The sequence below is a fragment of the Rhea pennata genome, chromosome 4 (genome assembly GCF_028389875.1).
Source record: "Rhea pennata isolate bPtePen1 chromosome 4, bPtePen1.pri, whole genome shotgun sequence".
Taxonomy (NCBI): Eukaryota; Metazoa; Chordata; class Aves; order Rheiformes; family Rheidae; genus Rhea; species Rhea pennata.
This window is the reverse complement of record NC_084666.1, coordinates 2664339-2684089: the sequence shown is the minus strand read 5'-3', so window position 1 is coordinate 2684089 and position 19751 is coordinate 2664339. Positions and strand designations below refer to the sequence as shown.

At 47.0% G+C, this 19751-nt stretch overlaps 1 protein-coding gene across 1 annotated transcript in view; it reads right to left on the bottom strand.

Moving 5' to 3' along the window:
• Positions 1 to 4945: 4945 nt before the first annotated feature.
• Positions 4946 to 19751, bottom strand: part of GFRA4 (GDNF family receptor alpha 4) — a 76242-nt gene continuing 61436 nt past the window's right edge. The window contains exons 3-8 of the mRNA XM_062574568.1: positions 18292 to 18372; positions 13414 to 13759; positions 10041 to 10150; positions 8979 to 9113; positions 8184 to 8341; positions 4946 to 5901 (exon numbers count right to left, since the gene is read on the bottom strand). Of these exons, the coding sequence (XP_062430552.1) occupies positions 5755 to 5901; positions 8184 to 8341; positions 8979 to 9113; positions 10041 to 10150; positions 13414 to 13759; positions 18292 to 18372 (977 nt within the window). The 3' untranslated portion in view covers positions 4946 to 5754. The remainder of the gene's footprint in view (positions 5902 to 8183; positions 8342 to 8978; positions 9114 to 10040; positions 10151 to 13413; positions 13760 to 18291; positions 18373 to 19751) is intronic.

Here is a 19751-nt window from a genome sequence, read left to right as displayed (position 1 = left end):
ACCCACAAGGAGTCTTTAATTCAGTACATGTCCACGCTGTGAGCAGGACCCTGTTTACCATTTAGAATAAAGCAACAACAACAGGGGGAAAGATGCGTTTACACTTGGCTGTCATTATAAATCTCTCTCTTTCCCTGCTGAAAATTTTTGTACAGATTAAAGTAGCATCTACTTTGATTGCACATTTCGCTCCCTCTCTCAGCTCAGTCTTTGCAGCTGTAAGTGTTTGTAGGTTGCATCGTACACGTGTGTGCGTCTGAGTGTTGAAAGACCCAGTTTTGCTTTGTTTGTGGTTGTGTGGAAAAGTCACCAAGTGCCTCGGCGTGCAGGTTATTTGTCCTGTGAACTTGTGGCTTGCCAGAGTGATGTGGGGAGATGTACTCCTGCCATGCGTAGGCACCAGGAACAGGCTGAGTAATTCATACACCTCCTCCATTAATTAATGTGCCCAGGTTTGCACCCAGCCAGGCTTCTCATTTATAAATCACCAGATAAACAACCTCGTTTACCGGAAAGGTCATGCATCATTATTCAAACATGGGCACCAGCTTCCAAACTGACCGTGGGTTCCCCTGTCCTTCCCCCACCATCTGCCCAAGTTCCCGTTGCTGCTCAGCATCTAGCGAGGATGAACATCTCCCCCTGCCTTGGTGTCTGCTCTGTTCAACAGCCGGCTGCCATGTAGGAAGGAGCCCTCTGCTCCCCACGGACAATTCCCACGGGTGCCCCATCTCTCTCCTCCACCACAGTTTCATATCCTTAACCTAGAACCCTGTGTTTAGGCATGAGCTTTAGTTTTATTTAACATAAATTTTATGCATCTTTGTTTTTTTCTTTTTTCAGGTCTGACACCTCTCAAGGGTCACGTTTTGCAGCACGTCTGTTGGCTCATGCTGAAGGCTGCTGCTTGGGACGTAGTGGTGCTCTTTAGCCAGGCACCGCGAGGCTCATCGTCAATCCTATCACCAGGATTTGTGTAAAGCGCTTCGGTCTGGGTATTGGCAGTGCACTCTGAGCCCTGCTGCTTGGCCACCCACCTCCAGATTTCCCCCCTTTCCCGGTTTCCCATAGCTGCCCTAACAGCACAGAACCAGCATGCATGGAGGACGTCCACCGTGGGGCCATCAGCATGGACAGCCCAGCCACGCAGAAGGGAGCAGGGCGTCGGGAAAATGCATGTGTGCTTTATTCATGGATATGTTTGAATACTGACGCTTACAGAAGAGATAAGTACAGATTACACCCCAGCAGCACAGGCAGGCAGCAGCCGTACATCCCCCTCTCCCCTGCATGCACACACACGCAGCCTCGAGCATCACCCTGCCACCGCGGGGTTATTGCTCCGCCGCCGGCTCCCCGCTGTCGTGTCGCCCTCCCTGCCCGCTGTCTCGCTTTGACGAGCGTGTGCGCGCACCATTTCGCAGGCTTTCAGGGTGTGAGGAACTGCCAAACCGCTGGGAACAGGTGCTGAGCAACCAAAAGGTAGAGTCCGTCGGCTACAGAAAATTTGGCTGGTTACTTCTGTTGGTTTCTTTTTTCAATGACTCTTCTTTGTGCTTATGAAAGTCCCTAGGTAGGGAATAATTTTTAAAATGTTGTCTCCCTTTCTCTTGGCTCACTCAGTCCTTTTGCTTTACAAGTAGCTCCTATGAGCTTGGTGGTTAGTCAAGAGGATGAAAATGAAGATCCTTCACATTACAGAGTTCAACAGAGATGAGGTTCATCAAAACAATACTGATTTTTCATGAGGGAAAGGAAATGGTCTGTGTGCATGTGTATGTGTGCGCACGCATGCGAATGTACTACTCAGAAAACATTATTTTTTGCAAAATCCGATTTGTGAATGGGCTTTCAAGGGAGTACTGACGTTGAATATTGACAAAAAGGGTGAAATGGCCAATAGAAACTCATGCAGTTTTTGCCTTTTTTTTTTTTTTCTTAATCAGATGCAATGTTAGTGCCCGATTCCAAACCTCTCGCCTCTCTCCTGCTGGGACGACAGGCTCATTGCACTCTGCCTTGCGCCCTTCATTTACAGGGGCACAATTGTGTGAGCAAGAGCTGGCCCAGACCGTTGCTTGAAGGATGCCGTTTCCAACCTCAGGACAAAGGTTGAGGAAAAGCAAAGTATTTTCAGATCAGTATTTTCAGAAAGATTTTTGAGTCTTTCAACTGCATTTGTGGAAGTGCTTTTGAGGTCCCACAAAAAAGGGCATGTTGAAGAAACCCCTACGGCAGAGACCTGTTCACACTCACTGCGTGATTTTTACAGGGATCCCAACAGATCATCGCTGTCGCTGGTACCAACCTGTTGCTTACTTCCACAGGGCTCAAGCGACTGTCATTCCCAGTATTGCTGCTTAACACCCTCTGAAGGTTTCCCCTTTTTGAGGGGATTTGATAATGTCTGGAGTCTATCACTCATGAAGATTTGAGGAGAGATGACTTCGATGGCATCCTGACATCAGTCTTGAACACGGCCAAGGAGGACTGAGCTGGAAAATGGTCTGTGATTTGTCTGAAAATGAGTGAAGGCTGGTTTTGACCTTCTCATGCAAAGCCTCTGCAATACGATCCGTGGTAGTTGGCAGCCACTTTCCACAGCCTTGGAGAGCTCTTAGCTGTTGGTCTGCCATCCTCCCCCAAGGGAAATCTTGAGAAGAGACAGCAATGGGAATCGAGGTCTCTTTGGCCTGTGATACTCACAGATGATTCTAACACCCTAAGGAATCTCTGAAGTGAAATATAAATCCTGGGGAGATGGTGACATCTCTGTGGGTTAGAATTGTTAAACCAGGTTAGAGATACAATTGCCAGAAAATATTAATAGACCTCAGACCCTGCTGTGGGAAAGGGTAATGGAGTAGATGATAACCTCCGGAGGTCTCCTCCATCCTCCGTGGTCTACACCTAGGAATCCTCACATTTATTTTTCACAGCATGACAGTCTTAGAGGAGAGCTGAAGTGAGTTTGCTGATTATCCTGGACAACAAGAAAAAAAAATCTGCTGCTTCTGGCTCTGTCAATCAGAGAAGGAAACAGCAAAGTGGCATTTTAACAACACCACCAGTAAGTTATAAGGGACACAGAGTGGAATTGTGACAGACTACAGGAGTGGGTACTCCTGGAGAGCAGCTACTGCTTACATGCAACTCCTGCATCAAAACAGCCTGTGCAAGAAAATTAAAGGTGATGGAGACCCAGCTTGCTAGAGTCAGATGTATAGAATAGCAGGGCAGAACTTTAAAGGAAAGCAACAGGAGAAGGCAATTCACAGCATGACCTCATGATGCTGAGGTAGTTCCTTGCCTTTGAAGGGTTGATAGGGTTTAATCACTTTCTTATATGTGGCTTAGAAGACACAGGTTTTGCAGAGGTGCAACTGATAGTCCTGTTGCTCTGTGCACAGATGTCTCATGATCTTCTGAAAACCAGGGGCACACCAATGCCCTATATAAAAGGGCAATGTCCATACCAACTCAGTGCACATCTCAGGCACTCTGAAGGGAGGTCGGAGACTTCCTTCCTTGTAGAGCTGCTTCCCTGGCTGCATTTTACGATGCTCTTGGAACTGAAAATTCCATGTGCACCTTTCAATTCAAGGTGTGACCTCATACTTCTGCAAGCACAACATGGTTCTCAGGATGTTCTAGGATCCCTTGCACAACCCTGAGGTAGGACAGCCCTGAGGCTCTCGCAGGAACAGAACTTCAGGCAGAAGTAGCCAGGACGGTCTCTAAGCATGTCTCACACACCCACATATGTTCATTTGGAAACACAGATGGTTTTACATTGGACCAAACCCCCAAGAATTTCTCAGTAAAATCAAAGCATTAAAGCAGCAGAGTATGTTCTGTGGGGAAAAGGAAGAAAGAGTGGTGAACTTTGGAAACTCTCATTCCCTTTGCCACATCAGCTTCTGCTAAGCCTTTCTAAACATCCAAAAGCTAAGAAATTAAGTTGTTCTTAGAGGAGCACAAACCAAGGAATAAATGGGCTGTTGTAAATCCCAGACCCAAACACTCATGGACACTTAGGACCTATTCCTGTGCCTCCTGTGGCCAGTCAGCCTGATTAAGCATCTACCCAGGGAAACCTTCCCATGCTTCATCATCATCTTCCTTCTTGGCTTGATCTAACAAGTTCGTCTCCCCGACAAGGTGCAGTGACACCTCAGCTCAACTTCTTGAGGGAAGACTGCTGTATGCTCAAATATCTCAAGGTATTCGAGTCCTTAACCTTCCTATGTCCTCCATGATCAGAGAGACATTCTTTCAGCCTTCAGCCAGGCTATAGTCGCAGTCCAGATTTGTGAGTTGTTAACCAGCATTTGCTTAAACCACCTCTTGCTGAGAAATCAGCATTTAGTAAGAGGTAACTGCTTTAAAGCACTAACATGAACACAAGCAATCGCTTTTGCTAGTCTTTAGCAAGGGGAGTTGTAACAACCCATTCCCTATCCACAACGTGTGGTGCTTTGGCCTTTTGAGAAATTGGCTCAATTTTTATGTCCCTAGGGTGATATGTAGCAACCTTTTTCTAGCTTGTCTCTTCACTGTGTAACTAATGAAATCCCCGCGTCTCAACATCCTTTGTCTCTCTGCAAGACTGGCAGATGCGCAGGCAGCACTTGAGAATAGATTACATTGCGCTTGCATCAAGTCCTGCCCATGGGCTTGCACATTTATCCTGCACTGAGGAAGGTTAGCTTGGAGTGGAGCGGTATTAGCCTCTGGCCATTCAGATGTGACAGGAAAGGAAAGGAAAGGAAAGGAAAGGAAAGGAAAGGAAAGGAAAGGAAAGGAAAGGAAAGGAAAGGAAAGGAAAGGAAAGGAAAGGAAAGGAAAGGAAAGGAAAGGAAAGGAAAGGAAAGGAAAGGAAAGGAAAGGAAAGGAAAGGAAAGGAAACGAAACGAAACACCTACAATTTACATCACCAGTAAAAAGAGACGTTAGGGTTGGGACATGAAAAAAAGTCACAAATGAAACGCAACACACGTGTTTCATGTTTCTTCCTGAACATCATCAATATATGATATTGATATATGATAATATATGTATGTCACAGCTTGGAGATGCACTCTGGTTCCACACAGGTGGTGTTTTAAACGTATGGATGAACCCAGTAAACGAGTCCAGCATAGCACGGCCACTTACTCCACCCTGGAGGTGCATCAGTATCCTCTTTGATGAACCAAATCAACTGTCTTTTCACCAGGGGATCTGGTTTCTTCAATCTGAACTAGATAGACTGCTCTTTGGGTCCTGGGCAACCCTGGAGACAATCTGAACTACATATCTCTTGGTGTGTCCTGTCAAGAGACCCGCAGTGGGAGTCAGGGCTTCAGGAAACTTCCTGGCAGCTCATCCATCAAGAGTCATTCCTCTCTTGTCTGAGGGCAGGCAAAAGCATTTCCTTTGCAGGTCTCATCTCTTGTCTTGACTCTCACTTTGAGCTTTTTCAAGGGAATTGTCAGTGGCTCTGAACCCATCTGCAGAGAGCTGGAGAGACAACAACCAAGCTGTGGAGTGGAAATGAGGTCAGGACCAAGAATGAGCTGGTTTCAGTGATGCTGATTTCATAAAATCAAATAAATTGGTAGACAGATGAGGTGGAGGAAGGAATGCCTACACACTCACCTCTCCTTCCCATCCCACCCCTTCTCCCTCCCCCCCAGAAAAGTAGCTTGTCTGGTTGTTTTTTAAAGGAACCGACACAAAGAGAGTCACTGCCTGGCGTGTGCCCACCCTGCTTCACATCAAAAACAAGCTCAGCACGGCGAGAGCTGGGAAAAGCCATATCTGCAGCTGAGAGCCTGCCAGGCGAGAGGGAGCTGCTGAGCTGGAGGTTTCTGAGGACAGACGAGTGGAGCCCCTGAGGAGTCTCTCCTCTCCGGCCACCTGCAAGAGAAGGAGGCAGCATGGGGGTGAGTAGTACGTTCCTTCCCTACCTCAGTCCTGCTGAGCAATGTAAGAATAAGGACAATTAATTCATATGTTAGTGCTTTAGGGCTGCAGTGTTTGACCCTGCAACCTTCCTATTTGTATGTGGATGCAGGAGAGAGACAGAGCAGCCAGTCTCAAAGCCCTGGCTTTGATTTTGAGGCCAGCTCAGCTCTGTTGAAGACAGCAGGGAAGGCAGTGTGCCGTGATTTATGTCAGGATTACTGCATGGGAGAAGCACTGGCAAGGGGTACAAAAGGCAGAAGAGCTGCCACCAGCTTGGCCACTGCCCTGTGACTTAGTCCTCCATCAGGGAAATGAGGTTACACATCTGGTGGTAAGGATGGCATGTAGGATAGCCATGCAGGTGTCTTCTTCACCAAGCCCCCTTATGCTTCTGCAGCAGAGGCCAGGAGCCAAGTGGGTTATTCCAAAACACAGGACATACGTATTTAAGCAACTGATTCCTACTCCACTCTTGAGTAAAACCACACCCTTCTCTTGTCACAGTGTTTTGACATCTATGGCCAAAAATTTGCTTTACTAGAGCTCTGTGTTTGCAGTAGCTTATCTCTGAGATGATTTAGCACCAAGGCTCTGCATTGCTATGAAGATGGTAAGCAGATGGCCAGATTGGTACATCATAGCTTTCCTCCTCTGGTCCAGCGGTACCCAACCTCAAGGAACATCAAACCAGGCCTGGGTTTGGACTTGACTCTGAAGTCAGGGCCTGACTCCCTTATTTCCCTTGCAATGTCAACAGGTCCCACAATCCCACAGCTCTTGCAGTTCAACACGGAGGGATATGCAAGGGTTGGGGATGTGACAGGACCATTGGTGACTGTAGTTGTTTTTTCCTGCTTCCCACTTGCCAGTTGCAGCAGCAGTCAGCATGCTTGGGTTGGACTGTAAATGATGAGGGAGGTTCATAGCCTCTCCCTCGCTTCCAAGTGATGGCCTGGACAAAAACTCATAGTGTGAGGTCTGGGCCTTGAGCCACCACTTGGGTTGCCCTAAGATCATTCTCCCGCAAGCACGTACGTAGCTGAAGAACAGCTGTACCCCAGAACTAGCCCACTGACCCAGTCTCGCATGTGCGTTTCTGGCCACATGGGTCTCCTCTTGCCCTAGGTGTCACCCCCCATGCACACGCTGCACAGGGAACATCCACCCCATGGATTCTCATCTCCTGGGTGCAAATGAGTTTATGGCCTGAGAAATGCTTCTCTGTGCTGTGCCTGACTGCCAACATCCTGAAAAGTAGTGAGTGAAGCTGAGGTCATATTTCTGCTCCTCCTGGCCACCTGCAAGACCTGGTAACCTCTCTGTGAAAATAGAGCATAGTGAAGTGAATTGTGTGTTTTCTCAGCAGAAGAAACGGGGAAAGGGCTTTAAAAATCTGGATACAGAAGCTTCTTGAAGGTGTCAACTAGCCAAGCACAAAGCCCATATTCAGTCATGGGAGTCTAGTTAACTGACAGCTTCTGTTACCTGTACATTCCACAAATTAGGGTCATCGTTAATTATTCAATAGTAAAATAATTCAGTTTGAAGATTACTCTAGTGGGCAGCAAATCAAGGTCATTCTTCTTATTTAATAATAAAATATTTAATGCACATTACTGTCATCATCAATAAATTAACCTCACTGTTATTTATTTTATAAAAATCTTAATTTAATATTACTTTAATACTAACAATTTACTGGTGACTAGAACCTTTCCACTGCAGTTTTCCAATGTCTAGCTAACTTTGGTCAGATAAGCCTCAAAATATGAGCTCCAGGATCCTCATCTGACAGGGAGGAAATTGAGTGCTGGGCAGCCGAAATGAAATCCTGCAAGAGGGCAGGAGCAGAACCCAAGTCTCCTGACTCTCATTCTGCACATACTCGTGAAGAGTTCAGGGATGTTCCAGATGCTTCTGAAAAGCACCACATCTCTCCATAGCACCCATGAAATGAAAGAGATGGGCAAGAGAACATGGGAGAGAGGGGTCAAGGCAGAGGATAGCATGGTTAGAACCCTACTATGGTTAGAAGTACGGTAAAGTAACACCAAGACATAAGTGAAAGCATGAGTCAGGGAGCCTAGGAGATGGACAAGGGGTTGGATATGTGCACAGGGCTGAAATGAGACAGAGTGGAAGAGGGAAGGAGCTGAGGTGTGGAGGGCTGCAAGGCGTCAAAGAGGCATGTGCATGGTAAAGCATCTCTTAGGGCTGGGTCAGCCCTCTCCTACCTTGGTGGGCTGGAGTTGTTCAAAGATGTTCTCTCTGAAGGTTGCTACAGCTCTGTTGGCATTTCGCTCCTGCTTATACATCTGCGTAGTCGGGGGAATGGATGGGGCCGCAGCTGCATTCAGGTAGGTTCCATTGCCAAAGGCCAGGATGGCATTTTCTTTGCGTGACAAAGAAAAAGAGAAGCACCATCAAGGCAGTGTTTCTGAGGCAAAGCATACACATCCCTTCTCCAGCCTCCTCCCTGGCTGGCCAATACAGTGTCACCCATGGATAGCAACGAACTCATATACAGCAATGAACTCCCAGACAGGGGGAAGTGTTGAGAGCCTCAGATGTCCCTCTGGAGGCTGGAGCTGCTGTTATCCTCCTTCCCTTGGCTTCTTCCAGATGTGGGGACCTCTTCTTATGACACCTGTTTAGCACTGTAAACATCACTTTCTTCAAAGCAGAGAGAGAGACAGCAGTGTGTATCTGCTGGGCTGATGTAAGGCAAGGTGACCTGACACCCACCAGTGACAGCAAGCTTAACACCCTTCCTATGAAGCTAGCTGCCACAAGGACACAGGTTTCACTCTGAGTCGTTTCAGCCCGTACCATGGAAAGTGCCACTAGAATGACAACATCAACCTTCACTGAAAGCATGGTAGCTGGATGCCTGCACAGTATTGAGGACCAGGGTAGTGGTTGTGCTGTGGCTATCTTTGTACTCTCACTTTCCCTTACAGGGAGCCCAGCAGCTCCACCAGCTTGTGGGACATGCTGCCAGAGCAGCAATGTGCTGGACAAGTACTCACGGAGACAGACGTTGTCAGTGAAGAGATGCAGAAAGCTCTCGCACTCTTCTTGCCGGTTACCACTGGCATTGCATGTGCACCAGGGAGCTATGCTCGAAGTCGAGTTGTCAATGTAGTTGGGTGTGATGGGGCTGCCTGCAAAGAGGATGGAGAAGTGTTACCACAGGCTGGTAGTTCTTCCTTCAAGAACCAATAATGACTTCCCTCCTTGCCTCTTTCTTGGGTTACCCTGTCCATAACCTTAGCTGAGCCCCTCCATGACAGTAGCACAAGATCCTTCAAGTGCAGATGTCACAGATCTGTTTTGTTCCCACAGAGGAAAAGAGGGGCAGTTGCATCTCTTTTGTTCACTGCACCACTGACAAAGCCTGCAGTATATTAATTTTTTTATTGTCAGTTTGAGGAATGGATAGCTCTTGGGAACTCAGGTTCCTTAATAGTGTATATATGAGCGTTTGCGGAAATTTTCACATTGCAATGGAGAAAGCCAAACTAAATCTCCAGAATGGTCAAAGACAACTAAGGAAGAATTAAACTAGAGTGAAACCAAATTCAAAGAGCTATCAATCTAACCCATACCTTGGGATGGCCCAAATCCAAAGGCCACTGGCCTTTCTCTTTGGACTCTGGCTGTGCTCATGCTAACAGCTGCCAGCTGGGTCTCTGCAGCATCCGAAAACCCAATCTGTCATCCTTTGAAGCCATCAAGATGGCAGGGGACAGTGGTTTCCAGTGGCATCACCAGCGGTGGGATCAGAGCACGACCAGCAGAGTAGATTTCCTGGGACAATCCAGCTACCTGAGCCCCTATCTGTATCTCACAGAGAAGCTAGAGTCTTTCAGCAGCCCATGTTACATGGTTTATTTCACTCAGCTGCAGCTATTCTAAAGTTAGTCCATGCTAGTGGCTTAAGCTCCTTCTTTAATCACTGCATAAAGACCAGCATCTCCCTGGGATCTCAATCTCAGCTGTCCTCCTAGATTGTAATAAGCCAGAGTAAGAGGAGGTATTTCCCATCCAGGGGGCTGGGATAAAGACCTGCTGAAGACACAGACTCTTACCTATGATCCCTGTGTATGCCAGCAGACAGGCAGCATAGCTGTCCCTCCTGCAACCAGTTGCAGCCTGCAGGGATGGCTGGCAATTAAACTGGAATTCTGCGTAGCGCGACCTGAAGGAGAGAGTCAGTGAAAAGGGAAATATTAGCACAGAGCCACTGGTGGCAACTGCTACATTTTGCACAGAAGGGGACATGTTCCTGAAGTCCTTTGCTACTCTGTAAAGGTATTGCTAAATCAGTTTGAACAGATATGACATTTTTTATTCTCCTGCCCCCAAAACAAACCCAGAAGTGCATTTTATCACTCTGAGAGGAGACACTGGGAGTTACTATAGATACTGTTTTACAGGCTTTCTCTTGACCTGCAAGAAAAGTCCAGTTTTAGCAGAAATATTCATTGTTTTTGATGTGTGAAGCTGATTTTCAAGGAAAGAGCTGTTGCAGACAGTGAAAGATTCGTTACCATTATCTGACTGTTGAGGCATAATTTCCCCTAGAGACTAAAGCCTTTACTTTAGGGCTGAGAAAGAATGTCAATCCAGTTTACTGAAAAAGAGCATCAATTCAGTCCAGTTGTTCTCTCTTGAAAGACTGTGCTCTCAAAATAGCTGAGGTTGTCTTTAGATGAAGGGGAATGTCTGAAGGCCCAAGTACAAAATGCAGTAACCATCCTCAGGTAAAGAGCCACTGTCACCTCCTCCGCTGCAGGCTCTTAGTCTGAAGAGGATGGGACTCTGGAGCCTATGGAGCAAGGGCTGCTTGAAGTAGAGCTCTGCCCGCGGATGGTTGTGCCTCATGTTTCCTGTTGTCTGGGTCAAAGCAACAAACCACTCAGTACAAAGCAGCTTTGGTTAACACATGCTGGGCTTGGCGGGACCCTCTAGTCCATGCAGGGTATTAGGCACCTCAGTCAGGCATGTCAGCTGCCTCGGCTGGATAAGGTCTGTGAAATAGCTGGCTGCTGGCCATTCTTTAGGAGTTGGTCCATTGTCAGCACATAATGATCATCTAGTGGCATTTGGACATTGTAGGGTATCTGAGAAACTCATGTGGGGCTTTCAGGTAGGACATGGGACCTATTGGAGACCTAGATCCATCTAGACAGGCAGCTGAGGGCCAGGTAAGGCAACCTAAGGCGTCTCCATGGCATTTGAGCTGTTTAGGAAGCTCAAGTGAGCCTTAGCACTGCTGACACCTAAAACGAGGGCCCTTCAGATGACTTGACCAGCAGTGTCTGAAAGAATATCTCTAGTGTTTGTTCTGTCTGTGCAGCCCAGGAAACTGAGCACATTGCTCCTCCCAGACAGACTCTGTCGTCCAGACATCTTGATAGTGCTCCTTGCCAGTCTTAGTACTTCAGCTAGCCAGCCCACTTTCCTCCCCATCCTCAGCCTTCTCCTTTTCTTTTTTGCTGTTTCACTCCCAATTCTGCCCCACATCAACCCCATCATCCTCCCTCTGTGCCATTGCCAGGTAAACTCTTGCCCAAATTTTTGCTGCATTACTTTGGGGATGGAGGTATTAATTGCAGATTTTACACTATTCACATTAGTAGAGCCCACACCTCAAGGCTGGGGAACTCAAGGGGTTACAACTGTGAAGAAGCTGAGTGAAGTCTTAATAGCACAGGCACAGTTAGCACTATAGTATTTTATTCTAACTATGTCTTCAAAGTGCCACGATTTGTTCCTGGCTCTCCTTGCAGTTTCTGCACTGCTGGCTTTGACCGGGTCACACGTCAACCTCTTGCTCTGGCCATGTCTCTAGAGGGTATTTTATTATGCATTCAAGGAACCAGATAATTAGCAGCTGTGCTGCTTGCAGGAATGACTTCCAGCCTCCCAAGAAGCAATGCTCTCCCTTTGAACCTCTTATTTCCCACCTGACCTTCTTGTCTTGTTAGGGAGAGGGTAGTACTGGTGCATTTCAGATTCCCTGGATAGCTGGGAGAAAGTTTTGAGCAAGAGCTGGCGTGGCTCTGGGAGCGGATTTGCATCTTTCTGAGTCAGCTTCAGCTCCATGGCTCACTATTCTTGATCATCAGCATTTCTAGGGTGCTTCTCAGAAGAAACAAGAGGACATTAATGTCAGTCCACCTTTCCAAGAAGATGTGCTACATGCTGCTGCCCTCACTGTCCCTTGTGAAAAGAAGTGTTTTTTTACCGTTGTACTTTAAAGATGATGTCCTAGTGGGAGGTAGCTGCTGGAACTACAGCTCAGAAAGTCTCAAAGTCCAAAATAATTAAAGATTGGAGAATTACTAAGAGAAGCATCCTACACAAGCCTTGTTCTTGTGTTCTTCCCCAGGTGTCTGCTCTTGGCCACAGCTGCACACAGGACACTGGGATGGGAATGATGCTGGTTTGGTGCAATATGACTGCTCTTATGATTTTATGCCTCTTATGGCCAGATGGGCTCCACCTCAAAAAGCTATAGGTTGACTGACCCTCTGGAATACCAAAGGCTTTGTGAGAACTAGAGTAGTGAAAATAACATGGCAGAGTAAAAACACTTAAGAGGGTAAGCATATGTGTGCGCACATTAGGATAGGTTTGTGTACATTTGCATGCACAGACCTTAAATAGAAAAACAGAGGAGCAAACCACCCCAGCCACGAATTATGTGGTAGACCTGGATTGAGACCGCTTGACTCTGAGATACCTGTTGCACTAAGCGGCACAGCCTTGTAGACGAGTGCTGACTGGGGCTCACGTGCTGTGCACTGATGTTGGCACAGAGGAGGGGGTGTCAATTATCTTTATTTTAATGCGTAGGACTGAACTGTGTCTCACTGGTTCTAGTTAAAATGTCATAAAGTCAAAGGCATCCCTAAGAGCAACGGTAAGCAGGTGATCCCATGTAACCATATAAGACCCAACAAGAACCTTGCAAGAATTTATGCAGCAGAAGGCTACATTTTATGCGTATGACTAATTTTGTCTAATCAAATTCAAGAAAGCCATGTTTTTTTTAGGTGCCTAAAAGGATTTGTGACTTAGGATGGCTTGGGTGCTCCTGCAGGTTGCCCTAGGCTGGGGGAGACAGATAGATCAGTGAAAGTGGAAGCAAGCATCCCACCTGCCATCTCGGCTTAGCTTGCACCTTCTATTTTCATAGTGGATTTTTCTTTAGGACCCAATCCAAAACACACCAAAATAGGCCTTTTCAAGCTCCAGCACAAATTTCTCTAAATTTCCCAACTGTGAAAGTCAGGAACTTTCACAGTCAGGATCCTTAGGGTGGATGCACCCACTGTGCATTGCCTGGTCACAGCTCAGGCACCAGGCTGTCGCTGGCCCCTGAGCCACAACCTTGGCCAAGGGACGTCTGTCCCAGTGCACCCTGTATCTGCAGCCTCAGTGCACGTACGTTACCTGCAGACGTAGTTTTCCCGGCAGGAGTCCAGAGGTGCCAAGCAGTTGGGTTTCTCCTTGGACTCATAGGAGCACGCAGGAACGATGGTTTGCCGCCGGCGCTCGGCACAGGCTGTATCATCGCAGGGGCAGAAGAGCAGCTCGTGGGTGTACTCGGGTGGCACACGGTCGAAGAACTTGCGCAGGGCCTTGTGGCACTTGGAGCGGTTGCAGGTGTCAGCCCGGGCCAGGCGTCGGATGCAGAAGGAGACGTACTCTGTCCGCAGCCGCTGGCACATCTCGTCCACATTGCAGGCTTTGGCAGCGTCCAGGCACCGGTTCACCTGGGTCACCTCGTTCTCAGACCCTGCAGAACGGACAGGAGACACCCATGGGGCTTAGTGCTCACTTTCCTCCTGACAGTACCACCCCACAAGACTTTCATCCCCATTCTGCTCCCATTTATGGCCACCCTGGTGAGACCACGATCCCCTTGGAGAGGCTGGGGGAGGGCAAAGGCCACATTCACTCTCCGTGTCCTGGCAGAGCCAAATCTACCTTCGCTACTCACCTTTCCCAACTGGTGCTGTGGACACACAACAAACCTCACACCTCAGAGCCTGCTCCACCAAGATCCTGTGTATAATAACATGACATTTTTCTCTACTCTGGACATCTCATAGCCCTTTATCAACATGATTTAACCACCACAGGGCCTGCGGAAGACTGCGGAAAGCTTGTCTGCTCATGCTGAGACTGGGTCCAGCAGCATGACTGGATCTTTTTTAATCAGTCCTCTTTTTCTGAAGGAGAAATCAGTTGCCCAAGATCAAACACTGAGTCAGTGGCAAAGACAGGTATCCTGGTACATGGGTCCTCTGTGCCAATGCTTGTACTGCAGTCTCTCTTACGTGGCTCTTGCTGCCCAGTGAGTTTCCTCAGGCCTCTCTGGAAGGGCAGATGTGGTTTTGGCATTTTTTTGCATTTACCCACATGCCTCAGAGCACACATTCTGGCATTGCCTTCAAGCAGTCAGTGGGAGAGAAGCTGTGATCGAACCTGACGCCTCTGGGACCTTGGCGCTGCCTGCCTGCAGGTGCAGAGTCAGTGAGCCTCTCCCTACACCCTTTGCAAGGTCATCCCTTCACTGGCTTTGGTGAAATTCCTCTGCATTTCCACCCTCTTAAGCAAGAGGAGAATGACAAGTCCGAGCCCAAGATTAGCAGTCTGCCTGGGAGAGCAGTGGGGGTGATGCGGGTACGCAGAGAAAGTGGATGAAAACCTGCAGCAAGGGTTACAATGAGAAAAAGAAAGGAAAAATGTGGCAGCTGGTGAGAAACTCTCCTTCTTCAGTAGGTAAAGAGAGGTCCTGGGAGGTTACTTGCCAACAACATTCCCTGCAAATTTGGGGAATAGGGGAGAGGGAAAGACTATCTGTACAACACTGATTTCAGGGCTACTTCGAAGATAGACAGGGCTCTTTTATACAGGGGAAAATGTTACAGAAGTTCTGGCAGGAGCCGGTCAAGACGTTAGGCTCTCTTTCTGATAGAAGAGATAAGACGAGGGTCCTTTGAGCACTAAAGAGAAAATGAATTCGAAGGCATTCTTCATCTCTCTGAATTAAGCCCATGACCTGAAGCACGTTACAAGGACTTTCTACCCAGCAGAGGAGAATTTTTCACAGAGGAAACAATCCTCCAAATGATAAATTTCAGATGCAGAGTTTGGGCCAGGAGTTAAAACCAGCCAATCATCGCTGACAAGTGTTAAAACATTGACAGTCTCCTGAGCACTTCAAAACGGGCTGCATTCTTTCATTTTCATTGGTGCTATCAGATGCTCCCTTTGCTAGCTGTTTACGTTCCCCTTCCTCTCGTCTAGACTGTTCACTGCGCATGGGAAGTGGAATTCCAAGTAATGCAGTTATTTTATGACGGGGGAAATCTTTGCTCTGTGCCTTCCTACCATGTAGATATTTCCCTTTAAAAACGCCCAGAGATTAATATTGTTAGAGCATCAGTTTACACTGGGGAGCTGTCAGTGAATGTGTAGGAAACAGTTACTTGGAATGATTTCATTACCCATTCAGCTAATGAATCAGAGTGAACATGCTAGCTTTTCTCCTCTTCCCACGCAACAACGAAGGATGTACTTTTTAAATCACTACTACAATTAAGGTGGAGGAATATAATTCCATTTGTACATTTTTAATGGGGACCATATATTATTTATGTAAAATCAGGTTTAAAATATATGTAGCTCTGATTTGGCATGGGGTCATGGGAATGCCTTATGTTTCAACACATTCCTAAGAATTATTTTTAGATTTGAAAGAGAATCCTGCAGCAACCTTGAACCCACAGTTCTGGGCACTGCACAGACACAAGGCAGTAGGTTGTGAGCTGGTACAGAAGGCACTGACAAGTATAAATAGAAAAAAAAAAAAAAAAAAGGTAAAACCAAAAGGTTTGATGTTCATAGATGGGTGTTAAATCTTTTGGTATACATCTCTGCTGCTTTGGGCCTGTTTGCTTTGCTGCCCAGGCTGTTTCAGTCTCTATTAAAAACGTGGCAATGAGTTAACCATGCATAAGTACCCCCATCCCTGGAGTTCTTCTTGCTCTGAAGAGCCCTGCAGGACTTCCAGCAAAAGGGGGAAACTGGTAAAGAAGGCCATGACCCAGCAAACAGCTTTGTGCATGCTTCACTTTCCACGTTCAAACCAGTCAAGTGGAGACAATAATAAGATGTGAGGTCAGGGAGAACCTGTCTCCCTTCCCCTCGCCTGGTCAAGCTGTCAAAGGCTGATGGGTTAATTTGCTTCTGGACATTTTCACCTAGCAAGTGCCTTGCCATTGACTGAAGACATCTGCCTGCTGCAGGGACGGGCTGCTCTTTGCTTGCTTGGATGCACTCAAGCCCCAGGCACCAACCCCGAGTCAGGTGTCATTTTGGGAAGAGCTGCAACAGGACTGCTGTTTGGGCACATCTGCCTGTGCAGAGCTCTGCTGTCATCTGGCACTGTCTCAGGGCTGACCACTGCTCATCCTCCTTTCCTTCCCAGAGGGAAACTTGCAGCTGCCCTGAAGGAACAAGGAGGCTCTGGCTGCTTTCTCTTCATTCCCTTGATAACAGCTTCTCCTTCTTATCCCACCAGAGGATGTCTGAAGGTTAGCAACTGCACCACGCGTTGGGAGAGCTTATCAGAGGCACGTGCAGAATACATTACCTGCTTCCAGCAGGTAATTCGGGAACAAAAAGGACTGCTGCTAAAGTTTCCCCACAGCCGTGGTGCATAAGCAGAGCTGAACTTCGGTCATGTTGGCAGCTGTGATGCTAGTGATTGATGGCTTAATAGCTACCGCACTGACCTTTTAACTGCTGAGCCCAGAGTTCATGCCCATGAGGGGGTTGAAAGGTGTCAAGCAGCTCTGCTTGCTTTATTAAGAGGATTGCATGATGCAGAGCAGAACACAGGTCTGAGTCCCCTCAGGCATGGTGCTTAATGCTGTGATTAGGATCAAACAGTAGGTCGGGTTATTGACCTTTTTGTCTGCGGAGTTTGGCTCTGTGACTGATGTGGAAGCACCTTCTAATACCTAACCGTAACCTACCTAGCATGTTTCTGCATTGTGCAGGCGGTTCACCTGATATGGAGATTCTTACCTCATTGGAAGAGGCCCTTTCCAACACATCAAGCCATTAGGGACAACCCTGAAGCAAATAATCTGGGAATAGAAGGGCTCACTTAAGAGACCTTGAATTCCAAGTAGGGCATGAAAGGAAATATTCTGCCTTCCACTCGTGCTCCAGAAGCCACTAACCATTACTGGTAATCTGAAAATGTTGAGGAAAAGGCCTCCAAACCTTGTTGACCTCAGGTAGAGAGCAGGAAACATCAGATACATTGCTTCTGTCCTTACAATGAGTTCATCCCCTTGGTGCCTCTTTTACTTGGGGAGGCCTACACGAGTTAAGGCAAGCAGGAGATGCAGAAGCACACAGACCAGGAGCTGTGTTTGCTGGAAAAGTGCAGTTGTATTTGTTTCCTACAAGAGGAAACCTGACCTCCAGCTGTTGAGAGACTTGAGACAAAGCATGTGTGGAGGCTGACTGACACATCTCCCATCCCAATAATCCCTTACACACAGAAGATGAGAACCCATAGGACAGTCTTCAGTCAACCTGTGATCTAAAGATGCAGAGATCAATCTGCATTCCACTGTCCAAGCAGAGGATCCCCAAGGAGAGATGAGTCCTTGCTTTTCCTTAGGGACAAGACAGAAATAACAAGAACAGGTTTTTCGTTTCTGGTAACCACTAGGGACTTCTTGGTACCAGTTATATCCAGCCTTTACACAAATTTCTGATTTGCCAGTTGAAGGAGCTCCTACTTATCTTCCTACTCCAAGTCAAATGGCTCTTCATTTTTTTTCCTTCTGTCTAGCTTCCCTGCTCAACTATCTTTCTTTCCTCCCCTGTTTTTCTTTCTCCTCCTCATAAAAAGGTGAGGGAGTTGGCTTTCCATCTTTCATGTAGGAAGAGGTACTAAAAAGTATGGATCATCTGACAGTAGAACTTCTTCAATCTCACCTCACATGGCTTTAAACTCACAGGTTCTTGTCTCTTCCTTAGTCCCAACCCTCTATAGTATGAGAGTGAAAGGGCCAAAGCACAAAAATCACAAGCACTTCTACTGAGGTCATGTTCTACAAACAACTTAGCCCAGAAATCATAGACAGCTCCTTGGAAAAATGAATGCAAGACCTGAGCCATGCAACACTTATTAAGGAGCAGCACAAAACCACAAAAGATTCCTTGTCTGTAGATCTTTATCCCACAGCAAGCACCTCACTTCAAATGATTTTGTGAAAGAACATCTTCCCACCCACCTACCTGCAGTGATGGATGCCAGCCGGACGTAATCAAAGCCTCTGATGAATGGCTCATAAGGAGAACTCTCCAACACGTTCATGCCTGAGGCAAAAAAAGGACAAGTTGTTGAGAAGGCAACTGAGGCCCCGAGGAATGCCTGAGATGTACAAAGTTCAGCAGATCCAGGGTAGGTTTGCTTTGTGGGGCCAAGAGGAAGTTGCTCCAATCTAAAGGCCGTAGGTGAGTGGATACTCAGTCACAGGAGCTGATGTGTAGCTGTAGAGATGGGAATAGGATCCAAATAGCTTTTAAAGATGTCACAGCCTTGGAGTAGGGCAGTCCCTCAGAGAACTGCTCTGTTGTGACCCTGGATAACTCAAGTCCTTGGCCCTCTGTTGTGACCCTGGATAACTCAAGTCCTTGGCCCCTCTCGCAGGTTTACTGCTGAGGACACCAAACTATAACACAGGTTCTTGCTAATGGACCGAATTAAAACCATCAGCTCCCTGCATACATGGGGTTTCTATCACCATTTTTGCTATTTTCTAGATGACCCTCTGTGGGTCAGTGGTCCTTACTCATTTCTAGGAAGCAGGTAAGGCTGTGCATGGGACCGTGTGTGCACGCACAAGTCTTCATATTTATTAACACCTCACTTCTTACCAACAGCCCTTTCTTACTTGACACGGAGCTAATGACCCACAGCACTGGCAGAAACTTCCCCATTTTAATTCTTAAGTTGCTGGGAAGCTAATTTTATTCAATCAGTGCTTCCCTTTCATCCACTCAATGGTCTGTAATGCCCCGTCATCCTGATGGATACCACAGAATATTATTGAAGCAAATAGCTCAGTATCATTTCTTTTTATTAGACGTTTAGATGGATACGGACAGCGGCAGCAGATGTACTGGCTGGGATAAAAGGACTATCAAACCTCATGCTCCAGGCATATGCTGATCACCAGCTGCGGTCAGGAAGAAACGGCTCCCAGGGTACACAGCCCCATGCAATTACCACAGGTGCCTTACAAGGCAGCTTTACACCTTCATTGAAATATCTTGCATCGTTACTGACTGGAGAGGGGCCCATTTGTATGTTCCAGCATAGCAGTTTTATGTCCTGATGATACAGCACCTTATCAGAGAATTGTTATCGAGTTGTCATCATGTTATTGTGTCTCCAAATGGGAAGGTGGCTAAACACAGGCGCGTTCAAGAGAATCAGAGTAAATAGTATGCTTTGTAAATTCCCTGAGCACGCATTTCCACAATTGATTTTATAAGAGGGCTTCTAGGAAGCTTTTTACAGCCTCCTGGGTAAGTACAACTGAAAGACAAAGCCCTACATGGAGCACGTGGATTGGCTTCCTTTCTCAGTCAATTAAACATGTATAAGGACTTCAGAACATGTGACTATTATGAAATATATTTCCCCTAGGAAATTAAAACAGGGAAATCAAAGGTCTAGGAGTGTGAATCAG